The sequence below is a fragment of the Anoplolepis gracilipes genome, chromosome 2 (genome assembly GCF_047496725.1).
Source record: "Anoplolepis gracilipes chromosome 2, ASM4749672v1, whole genome shotgun sequence".
Lineage (NCBI taxonomy): Eukaryota > Metazoa > Arthropoda > Insecta > Hymenoptera > Formicidae > Anoplolepis > Anoplolepis gracilipes.
The window spans coordinates 752,503-776,901 of record NC_132971.1 but is presented as its reverse complement, the minus strand read 5'-3'; the positions used below and the strand labels follow the sequence as shown (position 1 = coordinate 776,901).

General features: G+C 32.5%; 1 protein-coding gene across 3 annotated transcripts; it reads right to left on the bottom strand.

The window, feature by feature from the left end:
* Nucleotides 1–946: 946 nt before the first annotated feature.
* Nucleotides 947–20,080, bottom strand: LOC140674654 (PRL-1 phosphatase-like). Of its 3 annotated transcripts, XM_072908388.1 has the most exons (7): nucleotides 19,928–20,080; nucleotides 3,408–3,737; nucleotides 3,065–3,333; nucleotides 2,843–2,965; nucleotides 2,609–2,740; nucleotides 2,346–2,512; nucleotides 947–2,252 (listed from the first exon to the last, which is right to left on the bottom strand). In XM_072908388.1, exons 4-7 carry the CDS (start codon nucleotides 2,957–2,959, stop codon nucleotides 2,141–2,143), a joined length of 528 nt encoding a protein of 175 aa, XP_072764489.1. In that variant the 5' UTR covers nucleotides 2,960–2,965; nucleotides 3,065–3,333; nucleotides 3,408–3,737; nucleotides 19,928–20,080; the 3' UTR covers nucleotides 947–2,140. The 3 variants fall into 3 exon arrangements, with proteins under 3 accessions (XP_072764489.1, XP_072764474.1, XP_072764483.1); XM_072908373.1 differs by lacking the exon at nucleotides 19,928–20,080 and adding an exon at nucleotides 8,967–9,544 and having other exon boundaries at nucleotides 1,714–2,252; nucleotides 2,843–3,333; XM_072908382.1 differs by lacking the exon at nucleotides 19,928–20,080 and adding an exon at nucleotides 5,137–5,348 and having other exon boundaries at nucleotides 1,714–2,252; nucleotides 2,843–3,333.
* Nucleotides 20,081–24,399: the final 4,319 nt, after the last annotated feature.

Here is a 24,399-nt window from a genome sequence, read left to right as displayed (position 1 = left end):
ATAAGCAATAATTGTTGTCGTGTACTGAAATGCAACAGTAGAGTCGGTAGCAATTAAGCTTGGATGGCTGAATGCATTGATACACATTAACAAGACTCGATTGCTACAACCGTCGTGTACCGGTTTCATTTCCGGAACGGACTCATTGTTAAGCAGGACGGTTAGAAACAAAGACGGCAATAACAAAACAACGAATACAAAACAACGTACATTCACATAAAATCAGCAGACGCGCGTGAAATGTGTTCTAAGTATTATATTTGTTATTATTTTACGAGTGAATTTTTCTATCCTTTGAACACAGTTTAGTGTGGCGTACAGCATCACCGACAATTTTACCAAAACAGAAGACGACAATGATTTTACATAAAATGCTCGTATCAGATTGAAAAATCTACTTCTAACTAAAAGTTAGATATGCAAAAATTTTGGTAAAATTGCCGTCGAGCTACGATAAATGTGATATACAGCTCTGGAAAGTGGTTTACTTCACATTAGTTTCGCATTATCCATCTTTCAAGTTAACGCAGATTCCAAGTCCAATAAGAGTTAAAAACATCCATCAGCAATTCGGCATGCCATTGGAAATGCAACGCAATACGTGTTGTTTTCCTTTTCTTTTTTAAGCTAAAAATTTTTGCTTTTAGATTCAAAATATGCATCAAAGCCTAAATGCTGCAATTCATATTTTTCACATTAAACATTTGTGTACAGCAAGTGTATCAAAATATTATAGTAGTAATTGCAAACACTAACCATTTTTATCTAATAATTTAGTTTTATTAATTAGAATTAATATTAGTTATAATTAATATAATTTTGCAATATGCAAAGATAATTACAAACCATGATAATTACAATATTTAATTTGTAAATATATATATATATATATATATATATATATATATATACATACCTATATATATATATAATTTTTTTTTATAAATTCAATATTGTAATATCATGGTTTGTAATTGCAATGTTTAAAATAGTGAACTCTTTATCATTGTAAAATTGATAATCCTTTATTTGTTTCTTTTTTCATTGCAGAAATTATTCTGATGCTTATTTTTCAGAATTTTATATTGTACTTTGCAAAGTTGCAACTAATATATTGTATAAAAAACACCTCTTTTTTATTCGAATCGTATTCTGTGGAAAATGTATATAAAATCTTTCTAAGGAACGGTATATTTGCACACGAGGCAAATATTTTTTTTAATTAGTTTTTTTTATAATTAGTTTAAACAGAAATATAATTCTGATTCAAATATTTTTACATATCTTTCTGTAAAGAAACGTATTTACTTTTTTAGCACTCTTATTATCCTGAAATGTAGCTTGTACAATCACTCAGTGTAGAAATTTCTAAATTACATCTGGTAAAAATTCAATAAATAATAAAAATATTTTACATATCTTCTATATATATTTCAGAAACATAATATAACTTATCATCTCGATGAAATGCTAACAAACTGATAATGTACCCATGTTCATTATAATTAAAATTATAATTCTTATATTTTTCATTTTTCAAATTAAATACATCATATTTCACGCGTGCGTTTATACTTGTTTTTATCTTTTGTGTAAATCAGAAAGAAAATAAAGATATATTACACAATAAAATTAGATATATGTATGAATAATAATAATAATAATAATAATAATAATAATAATAATAATAATAATAATTTACAATTAGAAGTTATAATTTAGAAATTACTAAGACTGAATGACAATAATGTAGTCGATTTTCAAATGATTTAAAAATAAATATTATTCATTTCAAGGCTTTTTGTCCCATTATGTATTCAATATCAATCAAGTATCAAAAATAAATATACCATTTCATAAAAGGAACTGGCAACAATTTAAAGCTATATTCATGATTTGCTACGTTGATGATTTACCTCGAGAATTTAGAATAGATGATTAGTGCAAAAAGTGCCTCAAAATTTATTGACATTTATCACGATTGCATTTCCATTGATAGGCCATTCAGAACAAATTTGCTACAATATGCCACTTGTCTTCAGGCGCAAAAACCTATACATTTATATCAATCGGTATGTGGATTAGTGACTTTTCTTCCCATTTTTTTCTCTTCTTTTTTTCTTTTGAAAAATTCTTTGATCTATTGGATGCAACAAGAATTTTTTTGTCCATTCTTGAGCTTCAATCGAGACTTGGGACGATACTTTTCAAGAAAAGTCAACTGCTTTGCGTTTATGGCGCCTCGTCTTTTCCTAAAACAAAGAAAAAATCGCAAATCACAATTTAATGCGAACCAATATTAAAAAAAAAAGAAAGAGATGTTATCAAAGTACAAGATGACTTACTCTCTGATGAGGGCGACAGCATCTTCGAACTTAAGTCCAAGCTCAATGAGAGCTATTGCAACCAAAACCGGTGCTCTACCGAGACCTGCGACGCAATGTACCGCCACACATGCATCAGGTGATTCTCGGAAACGATTTTTTAGCAATTCGAACCATTCATCCACTACCTAGAAATTGTTATAAACAGACAAAATTGTGAATAGTAATATATATTCCCCATTTTGTTTGTTTAGAACATTTAAAGAGGCTAGAGATATTTTTACCTCGTTTGGTGGAAATGTACCGTCATCGAATACCAAATCTATCACATTGATCCCTTCCGACTTGAGTTCCTCGACTTTGTATGTTGGTTCGCAAACTCTGACCACTTCTTTTACATTATGCTTTTTCAGTTCCTAATAAAAAGATATACAACAGTTCGCATTAGGTACTTAAACGAATGATATTGAGAGATAAGAGGATTTATCTTGAAGCAGAAAATTTTGCATACTACTAACTTGAATAAAGGTATGGATGGTTTGATCATTGGGCCGATCAGTAATGAGGAACTTCATGTTTTTGTATTCAATCTCGGCGGGCGCCGGTCTGATGTCCTTCACCCTCATGTTGCTCATTTCCTCCTTAAGATGCAGAGATGGTTGTATTATCTACCTTCTTCCTTTTATTGTTTTTAACTCTCTTAAAGATCTTATATAACTTTTTTAAAGTCTCTCACATACGTGTGCCACACTATACGAAGCGACAAAGGCTGGATTTGACAACTTAGCCCATTAAATGTCAGTCTTATAAAGTTGTTTTTCATTTAACTAATAGAATATCTTATTTTTTTACAGAGGACAGAACCACGGGTTTACATGTAGATCTTAGGAAGGGTTGTCGGGGTGCGAACTTCGCCGAAAGTGTAAGGGCTACGTTACATTAGGCGGTGTTGATATGCGCTTTATCCTTCCTACTTGAGACTTTTTGACTATAATTCGCGGAAGATTACCTGAAATCAGTATAATTACAAAATTTATCTCTGTGTGCGGTAAACTGTATTTATGCAGTTAAAAATTAATGTACCTATTTGGCACTGGGTGCTCCAGGTGCGCTCAGTATCTCTACAATGCTTGCATCTACTAATGTAAATTAATAATTTCTATTAAATTCTTCTATGTGTCTTGCGTGATGACTAGTGGATGATTTTTCTGGCTTCCCCGGTGCGTGATAATTCTTCTACTTTAATATCCCTCTTTCCACCCAAGATGTTTCTACCCTTCTTCTCTTTGTTCTAAGAGTACCTAATAATTGTCAGGGAGTATGGGGCGTGTCTCTCTATTTGTGTTGAGCCTGGCAATACTCTGCGCTATCCAACTGAAACTCCATGTATGTGAGGATGCACTCACCAGGAAACTGCAACAAAGAATCAAAGATGGGAGAGATTTTTTCATTGCAAATAATAAAATTATAAACTTAAAGTAATCGCACTTTACTCTTATCGTTTTCACGCGTGACAATCGCACAACTTTTCACTACCACGATAATAGCCAAATCGCGCCTAATGCCAATTTTTGAATATGTTATTTTGTGCGTATAAAGAGTATAACGCCATTTATTAATCTCTCCTTTCATCTCGATAATTAGTTTTATTTTTTAATTGAAGTAATTTCACACGCGCACGTATTGACGAAATGTCGCTCATACTACAAAAAGAAAAAAAAATACCAAAATAATTTTTAGATGGAAAATATGCGCCGTCGCACGCGCGCGCGCGCGCGCGCGCACACACACACACACACACACACACACACGCACACGCACACGCACACGCACACGCACACGCACACGCACACGCACACGCACACGCACACGCACACGCACACGCACACGCACACGCACGCACACACACACACACACACACACACACACACACACACACACACACACACACACACACACACACACATACATACGTAGTCACATATACACACGCGCGACATAGATCGCAATTTCTAGTTGTTCTGTGCCAAGTTTTGCATTTGGTAGCGTGTAAATTGACCTCTCACAGTCTTTTGCTGCAATTGATTTGCGAAAGCTCCTCTTTTGCATAACGTTATCGCTATACGCGAACAACTGACTGATTGACAGGAAGAAGCATGACCGATCGACATTCAGGCATATGTACGAGAATAACCGAAATAATTGGCAGGTGAAGTCTAACCGGAGAGGAGAGCAAGCTTCGTGAAACGTCGCCAAGGCCAAATCTATCATGATCATGTCGCCATAGATCATCACTGCCGTCTATTTTATTTCTTTAAGGAGAAATTGGACGGATCAGCTAACGTCAAAAGTTAATAAATCTAATATATTTCGAGATTCATGAATTTGACATTGCACAAAGCACTCTTTAACCTTTTAAAATATAAAATTAATTTATGAGTTAAAAGACTGGCCCTGTAGAATATCATTTATTCTCAAAATCGTAAAAAAAAAAATATTATTTTATATCAAACTGAATTTCTTATAGTGTGAGACCAATTACTACGAAAATTTTACGGTGTCTATACTTAAAAAATTCATGAAAATGAAAATTTTAATACTACAAGGACAAATCTTTACTGGTAAATCTAACTCACAAATTAATTACTAATTTTATATTTTAAAAAACTAAAAGTGCATTGTGCAATGTTCATCAATTCATCAATCTCGATAAGAAATTACTTAGAAACGTGTCATTTCAATTTTTATAATGAAAAATTACGAAAATTCCAATTTCGTTAAATGTACCATATTTCCTTAATTTATAACTTACTTAATATATTGTCATCCGCAGAGATACTCTTATTATCCTTCATTAAATAAGACAATAAGACCTTCCGAAAATATCATAAATCTTTCTACTATTTCTGTCTAGAACGAGATAACAATAGCAGATAACAATAAGAGCAAATGAGAGAGAATACGAGAAAACAATTATCAGCAAGAGCTGCCAAATATGTCGGACAAATGATCAGGTAAAGACTTTCGAGACTTTGTTCGAGAGATGAGGATGACTCACTGTCATAAAATAAAGCGAGAAAATATTACAATATTTACAAACAAAATCTCAAAACTTATTTGATAAACCTTAAGCTATATAGACTTGTTCAAATAACATTAAAATCCAATTTTTTGGACATTAACTATTAATTAAGAATAATTAAATAATAGATAACATTAACGATGAGAATTTCTCTGGATTCGATATATTTTAATACCATCTAAATGTTTAAAAAAAACAATATAAACACATGTTTGTACTGATTGCGCACATACACACGCAAGTAGTAACAGTATATATGAATAATAGTAAAAGCATTTTATTTTGTCTGGAAATGTATACTTTGTCTCCTCTTCTCTATAAAAAAAAAAAAAAAAAAAAAAAAATGTAGAGTACACAGAAAAAATAAGAATAGAAAAAGAATATATGTACGATAAAATAAACAAGGAATAAATAAAATAAGATAAAATAAAGAATAGCGAAAACTCGAAATTAAATACAAGATTTAGGTTTATTTCATTTGATTCAGCGAAGAAATATCAAGATGTTGTCAGCAGAATTTTACTAAATCAGATTATCGCGTCTTTTTCTAAAAAACTTTATCATTATGCGGTACACGCGACGTCGTCGTGACGTATAACACGCATATATCCGTGTTAAGAAAAGAAACCGCCTGTGGTTTGCTTATATCGTAATGAGGCGCGAATACCACGAATTCATAAATTCTCTACATTCGTCGTCAAATGTATTTTAGCTCCAGTACGCTTTTGCAAACAATACTTAGGTCCCTACAGCAATTATTATTACTATTATTATTATTATTGTACGATTGTACAGCGCAACGTTATCAAATGTCTGTTTTTCGAAAGATTATAATGTAACATCATGCTGCATGTTAAATATTAATGCTAATGTTGAATACAAAGTATTTGTACTATAATAATGTATTATTGCTGTGTGAACATGCAGTATGAGAGGAAGAACTATTCTAATTTTAACGGTTGACAGGTGACGTGAAAATAAAAAAAATGGAAAAAAAAGAAGGGAATATTTCTAATTTTAATGGTGAAATTTGAGAGATAACGTGGAGATCAGAAAAAAATGAAAAGAAAGGGAAAAAAATATCCGTATTGACTTATATGACGTTTCCTATAATATAACGATAACCAAAGATTGATTGGAATTAATAAAAAAAAATTACGATAAATTAAATACAATCAATTACATTTTTATTCTTGTCGATAATCATCGTTATGTCATATATGTATATTATTTAAATTATATAAATGCGCGCGCGCGCCTGTGTGTGCGTAAGATTTTATATGTATATAAAAAGTGAAGCTCTAATTAAAATATTGCCGCAACCTGCTAGAATTTTGCATTTTCATGTCTGTATTGTACTATGTCTCTTGTGCTATAATTTTCAAGATTGCCGTGTGCAACGTAAGTAATATTCTAATGCAGTTGAAAGGTTTTATAAAATGCTCGGAGGAAATTTGCGTGATCAGAACTAATATTTGAAACATCCATCATCGGAATCATCACAGTGTCACAAGACCGACGACGCGTGGGTTTATGCGGTAAACAAAATTCTATTTACGTTGTAGTTACGTCGCGGACATTGAGGGACGTATCCGCGAAGAGACGACAAAAATCGCTCGCTCCAATCATTCGTCTCTATTAATAGAACTCGACGGAAATTTTCGTGAGAGAAAATGTACGCGTTAAGCATTTTTCCTTAATATTATCCGATTAAATGTCAATGTAAAATATTTGCAAACGATCTATTCGATACATACAGTTATACTGTTTGCCAGATGAAGCGAGAGAAATCGCGCAGGTCAGGAGTCAAGATGGATATATATGTATATATACAATCCGGATGTGTGCGACATAAGAATAATTTATCCGTGTCTCTGTTAAAGCCGATCATCGCAAGAAAGTTTCAAACAATCGGTGCTTTTTCTAGCTCCTACCATTTACGAGTCAGATAATTCAATTCCACATGCTGCTATATGATTGAAATAACGCTGGAAAATTAAAGTCGCGATACACGCGCGCGGAATATACATCGATCAGCGAGTATCAATTTACATCTCGTGAGAATAGCGTTTCACTGCAACGCGTTGCATAATACTCGTGAAGGAATTTATAAGTCTGCGCGCCATGATATACGTAAGAAAAACAAAAGTCATAAATCGCTTCGGCGGAAGTAAAATAGCTACAAGGTTGAAATCGCGCTGTTTTTTTTTTTTTTATTTTTTTACCGATTTCACTGACAATGAGAAAGCATCGTGCGCATACAACTTAATGAACCTGCCAAGCGAGATTTTAAACGCGTGAGGAATTCTTGAAAATGTAACGCGACGTCGAATCTAATTTTCTTATTTTACTATTATTTGTGTCACTCAAAAAAATATTTCGCTAATGCAGGTAGATTTCTAGATGTTTCGACTAAAATTTATCGCTACTTTTTGTATCTGTTGGAATATTATTTGTCACGTATAGAATTTATAGCAGCAATATTCTAGCAATACCTCTAGAAAATTTAGATCCCATTGCCAAATATTAATCACAAATATAATTGTACCTGACAATAGACCTTAAAGATAGGCATCATAGATAAATTTTCTGTCTAAATTACATTAATAGTACAGATATAAATTCTGTCTCTGTCATTAAAATTGATTAAGTGCAAAATATATGCAGTATCACAGTATTTGCTAATAATTTATTTGTTTCAAGATCATTTTTTTTTTTAGTGTACGCGTGTCCTTCATGATAGTCCAAAATATATCGACACACATGTCTCCTCTTTCTCCTTACGACAAACAGTGCCAACTTTCGTCCAAAGTAAAATAGCACATGTTACTACTATTGCACGTTTATATATCACACGCATATATACTTATTTTTAAAGAATGTGAGAAATGCGGCGATTCCATCATCAGCCTTCGTTCTATAAACGTATCGTTAGCCGCGCTACATCGCGTTTCTCGCGAGAATTTTTAAGTATCGATAAAATGTGACCCTGCTGTTTCCATGCGAGAAGAAATCCGCATGGAAATAAAAAAAAAAAAAAAAAAAAAATGGATTCTGTTCTTTAACCCGGCGTTAGGCGCAATAATTTTCCTTTATTTTTCTTTGGTTCTTAAAACAACTTTGTCTTAACATTATGTTAATATATGAGGCATTAAAAAAATATGCCAAAAACAGTAAATAACAAATTCATAAATATTACAATAGATAAAAAAATCGCAGTGTGTAGTAATATGGCTTAAAACAATATCTATTTATATCTATTAGATATTGCGCCTAACGAAGGGTTAATCATTAGACTAACAAAATTCTTTTTTGCACACGCATAGACAAAGCACGTGCAAATAATCACGCTCCCATGATTCGCCTAAAATTTATTTAGATCAGTAAAAATAAAATTAAATATTTATATGGACGAGCGAAAAATTATAGTACGTATTTTTTGTGTGTTACACGATTTTTTTAAGTATTATCTATATATATATATACATATATATAAAAGCAGCTATGCATTCAATATTTTTTCGCAACGTGTTCAACATCAGCAACTTGATTCACTTTACCTTACAATCATTTGACGAGAAAAAAAATCTGCAAGGTCACGGAAGCGTTCACTGAGATAATTATAATCTAAATGTGAAGCACTATGTCGTCACGCGATCAGAAATTGGTAGCAACGTGACGAAATCACCGCACCACATCACCAGGAAAAAGTCACATTTTAATGTTGCGCATACACTTTAGCGAAAGCAGTTGAAATTCACTATTTAAGCTGCAGCGAGACGGTCGTACATATTTTTCCGCATCAATGTCCAATGTCAAAATACAAGTACGCGTGTTTTAAGTTTTCTTTACAAGTGTGCTTTACAAGTCACGATTCCTTCCTTATGTATCGGTATTATAGTTGCGAAGTGATAAATGTCAATTTTTATACTTCACATGATTGGCTAACGTGGAGCGTTTATAGAAAAATTTATCTTCAACTCGTGAAGGAAACTCGATTCCCGCACTCGATTCTCGTAGCAAAAGCTGTTGCAGATATGCGCGGGTGTGAGGCGTGAGGCCCCGGAGCGCGGAGGATGATGATACCGTACACTCGTTGCGGTCGATGGTTGTGTCGAATCTGGGCCAGCCACAGCGTGGCGATCAAAATAGCACGGCGTCAAGACAACTTCCACCCTTCCCATCACCGAGCGAGTAGTGCTCGTCATCTGACCTCCTCCTCCTCCTCCTCCTCCCCCCCGCTCCCACCCCAACACACACGCAATTCACATACGCAATGTCATCCGACTCTCTTACGCGTCTACGCAATCAGTGACGTTCTGCCTTTTGCGACCTATGACTGATCCATGAGAAAATTTGGTTCGAATGTAACGTCGATTAACAACGTTACGTAAACGTCTTCGCAATCTTTTCGCAAGTTTTCGAATTTTTACTTCGCGTCCGGGAATAATTTCGTGATTGAAATTTGACGCGATTGCGATTGCTTTGATTTTCAGCTGACGCCGTCTAATTGTCGTATTTCGATATCGTGTGTGATCACTATCGTATGATATATCCATGTGTAAACATACCAGATTTTCTAATCTATAATTTAAAATCAAAAATCAACAAATCACCGCAATTGACAGATACACAATAGGATTCCGATTTCTCTCACGCGTATCAATTAATGGTTAATAAAATGATCACGCGATTATAATCACGATGCAGTCACGAGTATAGGCGAGATGAATTAGTGATGATAGTCCAAGGTGTAAGCTTGTGCAATAGCGTGCAATTCTATTGCATAAGCTTACATGATCTTTTTTTATGTTCTTATATGCAAGATCGATTCTTATTATGTATGTTCAAATTTTCTTAAAGATCCTTTCTTCTTTTACACTACATGTATATTTATGATTATCTATGCCACGATTATCAGAAATACTGATTGATTGATATAAGCGCGCGACTTTCACGGTCATTCTCGGTAACACGATGGTGTAAGAAAACATCAAGATCGTTTCAATGACGTCAGATTCCGTCGAACTAGATAAATTATTAAACCGCTTCATAGAAAAATATACACATATCCACTTGTTTACTTGACACTTTTAATTTGTAGACTTCAACGCAATTTGTTGAAAAATCGCAGATTTTAAATTGAGAGAGTGCACGAGGAAAATTCGAGAATTCTTGACATGATGTTATAGAGATGTCAATATCATGATTTTTTTATACACACCGATATAGTGATAAAACTACCTGTTCTTCGAATGCGAAACATTTTCTGAGAAACATAATGAAAAATTATCGAATGCGCGATATATAAAGCAGATAATACGTCGTAATGTACACATATACACGCATAATTAAAAAATTTTTGCAAGCAGGCAGACTGGTGATATTTAAATAATGGATAAATGCGCATTGGAAAAAAGCACATTTTGCAAATGAACCAACGACGTCATTGAAAATCAATACGGCAGGTACGGCCAGTAGGAGGTGTTATGACGTCAAATTGTGATGTCACTACCGTTATACTTTCATGTGGGAGGGAGGTGTATACATATATATATATATATATATATATATATATATATATATATATATACATATATAACAAATAGAGAAAGAGGTCATTACGCATGACTAGAAACGAGGTATACATATTAAAGGGAGCCATTATAATTTTTATTTAATTATTATAAAATGTAATAGCAGCGATGAGTTGGATGCAGTCATATGTGTTACATTTATATTTTACATATATTATGCTTCAAGTATATTCCCATATGTTGTACATTATATGTTTATATCACCCCCTTGACATTCACCCTTTCTTCGTTCCCTACATCCCTGCCATCCAGACTTTCCCAGACAACAGGGAATAGAGTGGGATTGAACGAGCCGTGGGGCGACGAACTGCACATTATTAGGCAACGTTCATAACGGTATTATATTGGATATCCGAATATTTTCATCCGTTGGACTAGATTTTGTTTCATTATATTAAAACAGCAACTTTAGAAACAAAGCCGAAAATATATCTATATATGTGATATTTTTACAATATATAAAAACGATTTAACAAAGTATCCTTTTACCGACACATTCATTTTGAACTCTCTTGGACAATATCCGTGAATTTATAGATCCACATTATTAAACTGATTGCCTCGAGTTACAATTAAATTCCCATCGTGAGCATTTCTGTGAATCATGCAGCTTATTGATTAAATAACGCTTCTGATATTTTCTGATTTTCCTTGATGATGTTCGCGTATTTATTTGGTTAATCCGGACTGACTTAAAACATCTTTTAATGCGATTAATAAAATTTTGATGCGATAATTAAATTTTTGATGCTCGCGATTCGAGATTCGACAATGTAACTGGCTCAGGTTAATGTAATGAAACCCACTTAAATAGATAAATAGACAAATACGAAGGCTGTTCAATCTATGGCGAGAAATATTTTGTCGCGAATTCGTTGTAAGAATATTGCATTGCAGTGTATGCTATGTTATTATAAATAAAACAAAAATATCTATAAATAATTTGAACTTAAATTTGATTCCATCGGAGTATTCGTAGCGTAGTATTTGCAAAAACGATTGTCTTCTGGCTTATACTCAGACGCACTTTACTAGCTGCGAAAGGCGCGGCACGGATAATGAAAGCGGTCGCGGCACGAACGGTCTCAGGTGCACGTTAAAATCGATATTTCAAGTAGGTCAGTAGGTTACCAGGCAAAGGATGATAAGAGATCACCGTCGGGCGAAGGATCGCTATCGTTAATAATGTGAAACGATGTTTTACGAGTATTCTTCCGCACAATTTACACATCATATTTGTTAAATTTTCAATATGTGATTCTAAGACAATTGTTTCTTTTTTTTTTTTTTTATATATTTTCAATATTTAAAAAAATTAAAAAGTAAAAAATAAGCGTGTACGTATTATGTGTAATAAAAGGCGCATAAATCTAGAATTAAATAAAATTAACACAATACTCTGTGCAATGTTTGAAAGTAAAAATATCGAGAAAAAAAATGCAAAAAATTTCTTTTCTTGTATGTCTACATACGTGGACGTAAATGTGTATGTGTTTCTTTTAAAACGACAGCTGGCCCCATCGACAGCGGTCCCATAGACATTAGCGATCGTTATCCAAGGTCAGTGACATCGGTCGTCCACCCTACCGTCTCGTCTGGCGTCGAATATCTTTTATTTCTTTTTTTTTTTCCCTTAGCGACGCCTATCCTGCGACTACATATATAGCAGGGATGTAACATTCGTCGTCCTTTGGAACCGGCTCGGGACAAGATATTCGATCCACTTAAAAACTCTCCGCAACATCTCCCTTGCGTGATACTATTTTTAAGCAGACGACCGACAAACGTCATTCGTGAGCTTCGTCTGGCCGTTTATTTTATTGGAAATTATACCTAAACTTTAAGTTTTACAATTTCCTACAACGTTAGAAATTTTTATCCCTCGATTATATTTTAATCACAACTGGCTGAATCACGAAAATTTGGATTTTGTCGTGTATAATGATGATCGCGTTTAAAGCACAAATTTCGCGGATATGTAAAAATACATAGGTATACGTTGATGATATATTTTTCATTTATGAAGCAATAAATTTGCATGACTTGTCATCAATGTTCAATTACGCTTTGCAAAATAATGCGCTAATCAATTATTATAATTAACAATTTTCCTGAATTCTTCGCAATGGTAATTTCCGTAAATATACAAAAGCATACGATTTAAAGTTGCAAAATTTACATGCGTATAAAAACGCGACATTGATCGCCACATACAGCTTCTATAAAAATATTACTCGACGATGGTGGTCTATTTTCGATGACAACGTTCTTTGTTTTTCTCTTCGAGTGTGTGTTTTGTCTCGTATTGCGAGACGAGTAAAGACGGGGTAAAGGAGGCATACGTGCACCCTCGTGATGCATTCGTGTGCCGAAGGCAATTTAATCCGACCTCGGTAAGAAGTTCCCCTATATCGCTCGCCTGCGTCCAAGTGCGTAACGCAAATTAATTTCACGATTGCATAAACGGATATCGTACACTTGTATCAGGACGACTGTGCGACGATTGCATTCGATTAAACATATGATCATTATCTTATTTTCAATTATTCCATATAACTTTTTGTCTTTTAATTTTATATGCCTTTAGAAAAATTTAGTAAAATTTGAATTTGAAAGAATGCAATGCAAGACAAGATAAATATTTTTGTAAAAACGAGAGATGTTTTATATAAAGATGACAAACGCCTCTCTTTTACTGTGTTAAAGAGAGCAACGAACCGTCGCGACGAGAGGGCCACTTGAGCCAGCACGTTCTTTAAAGAAATGTGACTCTTGCAATATCTCACCAGTTCAGAGATAATTCGCGTGTAAATGTTTCCGATAAATATTATAAATAAAGGCTATTAAAAATGCAAATACTCTTTTTCAGGAAAATTTAAACGACAGATCCGTAAATCCTTTGTAATTAAAAAGTTGAACAAAATATAGATGAAACAATTTCAAGAAGATTATAACGAAATCCTCTTCAGGGCGATTTGTGTCGAGTAAAGACAAGATATTTTGTAATGAATATTTACAAACAAGTTTTATTACGTACCTTGTTACATCGGAGACGCGACGTAATAAGAAAAGATAATCAATTTTTCATTTATAAGACTTTATTTGGCACAAGTGATACAAGTTGAAGGTGTGTTCGCTTTAAGAGACAACGAAGAACTGACAACTGACTTTAGTCCACGAGAAAATCCTCTTTCGAAAGCTAAACAAATTAAAATTCCGTAGAAATACCAACTAATAATAAAATGCATTTTAATATCGGGAAGAATGACTCTTTCTAAAGAGAAAACTGAAAAGTTGTAAGAAGAAAGAACAAACGTACAATGGAACGGACCTTTATTTTATTAACTGAATATCAAAAGTAAGAAAAAGAAATATATAAAAAAAAAAAAAAAAAAAAATTTAGACGAAAAGTGAATCACCAGGATCTGAGCAATAGGGCGAAACTTTTCACTTGGATTTTAGTTTAGGAATAGAAATCATAAATAACCTAAGGCACACGACTACGGCCTGTAACAACATGCGCGACACAATTTAAGAAAAATATTGCAAAGGATGTTGTCATTTATTTTATTTTCTACAAGAGTATTCACTTTGAGCAGTCTTTTCGGTTGGGAAAAAATTGAAAAAAATAGAAAGAAACCTGCGGAAAGAATGTGAAAGTTTACAACTTTGAAATGAAAAGACGCCTTCTCTCTCCCGGCGCCGGCTCTCTAACGCATTTCCTAGTAACGTGTTACGGCCCTGTACTTCAACGTCTTATTGAATCGTCCTTTACCTCAAGCCATACGTATCGCTCCCAACCGGTCTAGTCGAGATAGTAACTCTATCCAACACGTGGCGAGGCGTCAGCAGCGCGGCGAGAAGAAAGAGGAACGTCTCGGAATAATCTTGCGGTGAAAACGCCTTGGTCCCGGTCCCGACCGCCCAGGGGTGGCCGGAGGCCCCTGAAAAGACGACACCGACAGAGCTAGCTAGCAGCTCTAATGCCGCTTCGTCGTCGAATTACTCGAGTTTGACTCCGCGCGCGTGCTTCTAGTATCCAATTCAGACGAAACAAAACACTAATGGACCTTTCGACCCTATCCCTCAATTAACAACTAAATGTGACAAAATACTATAGAATCCTTAATCGGAAGATAAATGGAACTCTTATGCGGTACATATAAAGCGTACACGTGTTTTCATATTTGATTTTAATGTATAATTTCTCTCGTACCTGCCTCTTTAATTTTATTATATTTATTTTATTTAATAGCATAAGCTAAACACGTAGAAGTATTAATTAGTAAAAACTATTAATTAGTTAATTATTTTATATATATATTTTCACAATAATGTGTTATGCACAATATATCATTTCCACCACTCCTAACTCTTATATACAATGTTCATAGTTATATAATGTAGTGCAATTTACTTAACAGGAAATGGAACATTAAACTGACTTTATGAATCGTCATTGTTGCTTACTGCAACTTTGATGTGTATATAAATTTTACTTGCGGATTTTTTTTTCTAAGAACATATTTGTTAAATGTATATACGTACAATATATCTATGCCATATATATATATATATATATATATTTATTATTAAATTAAATAGAAATTGTATTAAAAAAAAAAAAAAAAAAAAAAAAAAAAAAAAATTACGAGTGCCAGTTATCATGATTGTTTACAATAGTTGCAGTAAAGCTGAATTTTAAAGCAAAATTTTCGATGAAATGTATTACAAGGATCATCGTGCATTATACTTTTGCGGGAATTTCAATTATATTTAAACGTTGGAAAATTCATCGATAATTGATGGGTCGATCTATAAATGAATTGAAAGTACATACGTACACATTTATAATACGCACGCATATATCGAACAATAGACTTTAACGAGGAATGAAGGGAGGAGGAAGAATATTTGGAAAACACTCGGAACACTAGAACAATCAATCAATTCTCGATCGATCGATCGATCGCCGGTATTCTGGAATTCATGTTTGAAAATGTGACGAGAGATATCACAACAAATCAAATTTAAATTATTAAATCGAAATATATATTGAGTACACATTAAATCGAAATATGTTATCGCTTCGTTGAAAAGTACTATCTTGGAACGAGATTTTTTTACAAGATCCTTCGATATTTAAATATACAATTTGCGTCCGAACTAAGCGAGTTATAACGATTTTATGAGTTACGATCAAATTTAATATGTATTACACAGTTGAAATATGATCGCACGTAATTCGATGACCTACGCAAACTAGACGCGCACGTGGCCATGTAAGGCGAGATGACTGCAAGATAACGATCCTTTTTATTCAGAAAAGCTGAGTCTGAGATTTCTCTGAATGCTATCTATACGACAGTAACAGTATTCTAGGTGACAAAATAACTATATTTATGCGAAACTCTATATAAAAAATATCAACTATTCACGTGTAAATGTGGAGATCCAACGTGACATACACTTAATATATATTTCAACAAACTTTCTCCGAAACAAATTTTGAATATTTAAATGACAGATGGGTGTCCTGATTGCCTATGGAACATCCTGTTTGTTGAATCTAATAAAAAATTCTAACCAGTCTCGTGAGTGCTTATGGACAAACAGGACGCTTCCATGACATTTGTAATATTCTAGCAAAAAGGAACAAGAGAGAATAAAAGAATAAAACATTAATAAGGCTTCTGTTTCCTCACTGCAGTTATATTAAATTATGACATTAGAAACATATGACATTATATGAGTTTTATTCTTTGTAGTTGATCTTTCTACACTAGTGTACATTAAAAATAAGATATGACACATATTTATTTAAAAGTTAGAAACAAAGGAAAAATTAAAAAATACAAGAAATTCAGCTAGAAAAAAAAAAAAACAAATTTGAGTTTTATTCTTACAATTTACATTGAAATAAATAAAGTATTCGAAATATATAAAGTATGTTTGATAATGTGAATAATTAAAATGTACCGAAAACTCTCTTTTTAATTAAATTAATAAATAGTTGTAAATTTTGATCAATTGTCGCAAGATTTATTTTCGCTGAAAAATCAAGTATTTAGAAAATTTATTTTGATATATTTTTCACAAGAATAAAACTCATATGATTTCTATCGCTTTTAACATCATAATTCAATTCATCTGTAACGAGTAAGGAATTTCTTAATTAAGTTGTCATTAATTTATAAATATATTTTTAATTAAGCTGTTATTAGTATATAAATGTGTTGAATAATAAATAAAAAATTTACCAAATTGGAATAAATGTTTGTTGATACATATAAATGAATATTGGAATTTTAATTAGACTTTCCATAAAGTCACATCAATGTCAACGTAATAGTTTTCGTGTGAAAAAAAAAATAATTTCTAAGAATTCGAGAAAAGATATAAAATTTAAAAACCTCCAATGGCCAATGTGCTTATATTATATTACATTTAAAAGTTTATATAAATTGGAGGCCTGCAATACAATTGTTTTGTTTAGTATTAATTAAACTTGTTAACGAACCTAGTTTCATCAATTCAGTAAATTATAATCATAATAGAAAAGTAACACAAGCTGGTCTATAAAAAAAGTTTATAAAAACACGGTAAGGTTGCTCGATACACATCAATATTTGCGATAATTTTAGTACACGCAGTTGCCTTTTCTAATGTTAATAAACACGCTGTGAAATAACAATAATGCATGAAACATTTATTAATGATACAATGATTTCGTCCTTGAAAAAAATATGAGATAGTATATCGTTGCGATCCTAAATCGAACACGATCAAAGACACACTCGCCCACGAATGTCGATAAGGCGTCCCCCGATAATGACTACACGATTTGCACCTATCGGACCGGTTGACGCAAAACGCAGTAATAAAACATGGCCGAAGTTCACAAACGATAATCAACTCGCTCGCAGCGTGCACGCGCGTGCTCGCCCGTTCCACGCCTCTTCGTATGCTTCGCTTCTGGACGGGACGGGACGGACGGACGAGACGGGGTGGGACGGGGTGGGACGCGGCGCGACGCGACGCGACGCATCGTACCGTCGGAGAGAGATGACGTCAATCCCGTTTTTCCATTTTTCCAAGAAATCTAGTTAAATACGCGATAATCGGAAAGAGATGTAATAGATTAAGAAGAAATTCAAATGTATCAAGCGATGAAGAAAAGTTCAAGCATAATCCGCCAACCTTTCTGACACTCGAGTTATTAGTTATATAACTGATTATTCTTTGCAAAATAAAAAAAAAAAAAAAAAAAGGAATGAAGATATTTTTTTTTTATATTTCCATTAGTGTATTAAGTGATTAAAAAAAAAATGTACGCAAAATATTTGACTGAAGTAACAATTTTTAAATTTTAGTAAATAAGTATTGACAAATAGCACATGTTCATTTTTTTACATTCTTTTCAAGCTCGATGCAATTATCTACGCTCTTCCTCATTTTATCTATTATCACATATTAAGCATAAAATATGGAAATAGAATAAGCAGAGTCTTGTGTTGTAAGAATTATGTAAAGATGTTCTTCATTTGGAAATCTATTTCCTTTCGAGATAAATGATGCGGTCTAATCGGGAACAAGTGTGATGCACACATTCGACTGAAATATCCGTTAACATTGTTACGCGTTGAATCACAACCGCAACGTGATCGGTCGGGTTAATTCTGTGATTCAAAAGTAACGCGAATTAAAATCGAAGACAGGAAAATACGGACGAAACGATAAAATTTTCGTTAATGTTAGTGCTTCATCGAAAACTTCAACAACATTGTTTGATTGTAAACTTTATTGTTGTCTGTCATGCATTTTAACACGGTATTGACTCAAACATGTGATTTTATCTCACTTTATATCCGGTAAACGCACAGCATAAACGAAATACAATGTATTGTAACCAGACACGTTGACTCGTGTTAATCAAAGTACGTATTATATACATTGACCAACGCAAATATACTTATCACCGTTTAAATTCAGTTTACTTTTTCGAAAAATATAATGACACAATTGTAATAAATGAGTAATGAGTTATTAAAAAAAAAAAAAAAAAAAAAAAAAAGTCAATTTACGAATCAAGATGTATACGAATATTTAGCGGATAAGAGTTTATGTATTAAGGTAGTAATGTATTAACGTATTATTAGCTTTGTTTAATTTCATAGGAATGAATTATATTATTTATTTACTATGTAGAAATTTAAAAAAAATTAAAAATGTATAATAAAATTTTTCTTAATAATTATATTAATATAATTCTAATATCTATTTTAATATTAATATAATTTGTATATTTTGTTATTTAATAATTAAAGAACCTGTGTTTTAATGTTTATTATTTTTTAAGATTTATTTTTTTATTTACATATTTAAGGATATATTAATGGAGGATAAAATAATAAAAATAAAAATCTCGAGAGAAACCACGCGTTTCGAGCGACGAAATAAAAAAAAAGTCGAGATCTATTCGATCGGATAAAAATTTGCTTTCCAAATGTCCTTCGCATGAAGAACTCTCGTTCGCGAAACTGGAAAGGAGGTGTCAGTCGGGACGCGATTAGGAGTTATGGGAATACTTGGAGGACAAAGTACGCTCGTCGAGAAGCCGTCGTCGTCCACTTGGGTTAAAATCGTTTCGAAAGCGAGGGAGCATCGAGATCGTCCCCAATGTGGTGGTGACGGTGATGACGGCGGTGGCGGCGGCGAAGACGAGACGCCAGAGTTCGTCGGCCGCGCCACGCCGTGCACGTCCATGAAGCGCACGCACACACGCGCAAGACGAGCGAACGATATACCCGAGCCGAGTAAGTAAACGCGGACTCGATCGACTTTTCTCCTTCGCACCCGCGCGAGCACGTTTTTCACGTCGGCCCCCGATAATAAAATGATCGCCGTTGTACCCGGCCACTCACCTGAATCGCCATACACATTGAATATGGAAGCTACGGTAGGGCGTTCGTTAGCGAAACCGCGACCTCCGTAGGTGACAGGGAACACGCCGAACACTCGACACTCGCGCACGTCCGCACACTAGAGAAGCCCGTGAACAACTGACAATTGAGATGGTCCGACGGAGAGACGAACGAGCTCGCGCGGAAATAGCCGAAGCATGTGCACTCGATACTCGACTCGACGAATTTACTGCGCGAAGTGGATGGCGCGAAATTTCAATTGTGTCGCTGTGCGCGCGCGCAAAAAGGGAAAGTTAAGTGGAGAAGTTTCATTTTGTTTTTACATAATGAACTTGTAAATAAATACATTAGAAGAAACAAGCATTTTTAAATTCTTTACAGTACACAGCACGCGATTCAAAAACATGCGAATTAATGTTCAGAATTGCTTTTCTCTAAAAATTGTAATACGTTATACACTCATGCATAGCGACTAAAAAATGATATATTTTCAAAAATTAATTTATACAATTTGAAAAATGTTATATAGTTTTCGAAACATTTATTTATTGTAAATATATTATTTGTTTATGCGTGCCTTATATTTCAGAAAAATTAAGCTGAAATAAGTCAAGTAAAAAACAATTATAATCTGTTTATTTGATTTAAAATAAAAGTTTAATTATACAATTGCCATTTTCTTCGAATCGATTATCGATTTTACTTGTTTATACAAGAGTTACTTTTGTTTAGTGTTTTGGAAAAAATCTAAGGTCTCAATTTTTCTCACAAGAAAAAATTGAGAACGAGCTGCAAATCTCGATGCAAATATAATACTAATCGCTTTTAGGTATATAGTATATTTTTGTAATATATTTTTCAAATTATTATGACACTAGAATGACATTATAAAAATGTCATTCTAGTTACAGCAATGTAAAAGATTATTTTCTGTATCAAGCACACTTTTACTAATTTGTTTGTAAATATATCTACATGTATGTATACCAAAAACAACTTTGGTACATGGTTAAATTATTATAATTTTTTTCTTTATGTGGCTCCGGATATATAGTATATATATAAAAGAAAGAAAAGGGGAAAGGAGAGACAAAGAGAAAAAGAGAGAAAATGTTGTTTAATCTTTCTATTTTAAGGCAAATCTCAATTTGCGATATTTTCTTTTCTATGTTTTGAAGCAAAAAAAAAAAAATTCTCTGGATTTAAATTTCTAAAATGTTCCACACTGTTTATGTTCTTTACTTAATATATTCCTCGTCAAGTATCCTATAATGCTTGAAAATCAATGTATTTAATAAAAATTGTATTAATTCATACAATTATAATTATCGAAGATGATTCATCAAAGAGAAATGTAAATAATATTTATTTTCATCACCTTGACTTTCCTTGTTCTTCACTATACTTCTGTATCTCAAGTAATCGCATATTGCTTTCACACAAATGTGACAGAGAATTAATTATTAGTTTGTATCATTAATACTAATCATAACATTATATACTTCGCTCATATATTATGGTCCCTACAAAAAATACATTATCTATATAAGCAGCTTACGTTATTGTAATAATCATATGTACATAACAGTTTTTTAATTGAACATACGTATGTACATACATACTACAAACTTTAGTAAATACTCAATCATTCACTTAATCATACTAAGACACAAGCGCGCATACACACACACACACACACACACACACTTGCGCGCGCGCAGAGATATATCTTGTTTATAAAATGGTTTATTTTATTTACCATCCGGAATGTTACATGTAGGAATTCTACTGATTGTAACAAAAAAATAAGTTAAACTAAACGAAAAAACTTATATAAAATTAAAAATAAAGTGCGATAGTTATCTTAGCAATAATAGTGGTAGTGTGTAGTAGTATTTGTAATATTACTAATAATATAATGATGATAATAATAGTAATACAATATGGTAATCATAAAACTAATATTGATCGTGAGGCTAAAGGAAAAAATAATTACTAAAATTGAAAGTAATGATACAGTTAAAAGTTCAGTAATCATAGGAATTGTTAGTGTCATATCATTATCTAAAAACATCAATGTAAAGGAGCGAAAAATTCTTACAAAAGTATTTAAGTAACATTGTTATAAATCTATAAATAAATTATAGATTACATGTATATGATTACGCGTATATTATAAACTACACGCGAATCGATATATCTTTTAAATTGATTATACGTCTCGTGTCCTCTTTCTCATACGCATAGAAATATCGTTTTATCATGGCAACCTCACAAATAAGATTATGATGTAATTCTTCTTTCAGATTTTTTTCAATATAAATCATTAATCATTTACAGTATAGTTGCTTGGGATAAGAAGATATGATGCTAATTCGCATCCGTTCTTATCGGCATGTTAATTGAATTAAATTTGATTTAATATGTGTATTTTTCCCTCTATTCACAGCACTTGATATTATTCTCTACAATCTTCTTCAAAGATTACCGTTCGGAAGAAGTTTATATCACAAAGTAGATATATGTAAGTGTTTAATTAATATTATATATATATATATATATATATTATTTATATATATATAATATCGTTTTATACGTACGCACGCACACACGCACGCACACACACAACACGCACACATACATACACACACATATACGCACACATGCGTGTGCACAGAGATCATCGCTGTTACCAAACTGATACGAACGGTCAACTTTGATGAAGTTTACATTAAATCTGAAAATTGCTTCTAAAATATAATGTGTATTACTATTTGAAAAATTGACAGTGACGAGTCAAGCAGATAAAATGAGAAAATGCATGAAACTATCCTTCTATAGAGCAGCACAATACTATTGACTGTATTTATCATCAAAGCGAATAGCATATAAAGAAGTATCCCAATTGATCAGTAAACATATGCGCAAAAAGCAATTGTAATTAAATCGATTTAATGTGATTTATTTAGGGCTCAGTACTCTATATTTCACATCATATATTTTAGAATCCCACTGTGCAATAAAACAATATTTATATTTCTTTTATAATATAATCTCATTTTATTTTTCTTAGTATATATCTCGTATTTCGCATGAATTCTTTATTTTGTTGAGTTAAATTAAAGGTGCCCCTACTCTCTATAGAATTTCATTCCTGAGTAATTTTATATAGTTTCTTTTGTGTATATCGATTCAATTGATTCAAGAGATTGTCAGCAGGTACGAAGCAAATAGACTCCTCGTAGACTCTCAGAGTGAGTTTTCTATGTAAAGCCAGAATGATTCAAAACACAAGATAGTAATATTAATCCCAATTATAATCTTTGATTTACCGAGCCACAATGTACAAATAAGAATACCAACTTCGTTGCTTGAAATCATCATTTATATCATATAAGATGACTTATATGTTCACTTCCTTCTCTCTCTCTCTCTCTCTCTCTCTCTCTCTCTCTGGAAACATACTTTATAAAATTCTATTGAGATTATGGAATAAAAAATTGATTAAATTGAAAAAAAAGTGAAAGGAAACAGGATAAGAGATCATATGCAACTTATCTTATATGCGCGATTTTACGATTACATCTATCTACAGAAAATATAAGATACAAATTAATGCGTTGTTCAATAATAGAAGTTAATCATAATTCATTACTAATCTTCGTTATTTATCTCGCTACGCTAAATTGACTATTGGTTTCGAGAAACCTAATTCTAGTTATAAAATAAATTGTAATTTTTGCTCTGCACTAGTGATATATAGATCGTTAGTTTTGTATGTGGTGTGTACTTAGTTCATTACTTTTAAATATACATTTGTCTATAGTCTTGTATTTTTTTAAGGCAGGAATTTTCGTATTTACAATTACGTCATTACGTTGGCCTTTTCTTGCAATGATGCAAGGCTTACTTTACGTGATTCCTTACGGACGACAATAGAAATTTATCCGCATTTCATCCTCTTTGCATATATCTGTTTTCATTAACAATACACATAGCAACAATATTAATCTAAATGTGCAATTAATAATACAATTTCAAGATTGTACGTTTTAAACGCTACATTTATGCGTTATACATATCTACTCATTAACACACACACACACACACGCACACACTCAATTGTAAAAATTCTCTAGTGATATTATATTTCCTAAAAATAACCAGTTCAGATAGTAAAATTTATGACAAATTACTTTGAATAATAAATAATAGCTTTATATATATATATATATATATATATATATATATATATATATATATATATAAATAGAAAAAATTAAATTCATTATTTCTATAGCATATGTCAATACTATATAAACTTTTGCTTTCTTCTTGTGTATTATTGCATTGTAGCCTCATACTTTTTAACATACAAGAGATAAATGATGTAAATAGGTATGTGGATATGTGAATTGTTATCTGTATTATTTAAATAAAATCTATTAGCTAGTAAAAAAAAATAAGTAAAT

Coding starts and splice junctions, on each gene's coding strand:
- LOC140674654 (XM_072908388.1), bottom strand. CDS start 2,959: ATGAGCAACATGAGGGTGAAGGACATCAGACCGGCGCCCGCCGAGATT. Junction 2,513..2,608: donor GTACATTTCCACCAAACGAG/GTAAAAATATCT, acceptor AACAATTTCTAG/GTAGTGGATGAATGGTTCGA. Junction 2,253..2,345: donor GCTGTCGCCCTCATCAGAGA/GTAAGTCATCTT, acceptor TCTTTGTTTTAG/GAAAAGACGAGGCGCCATAA.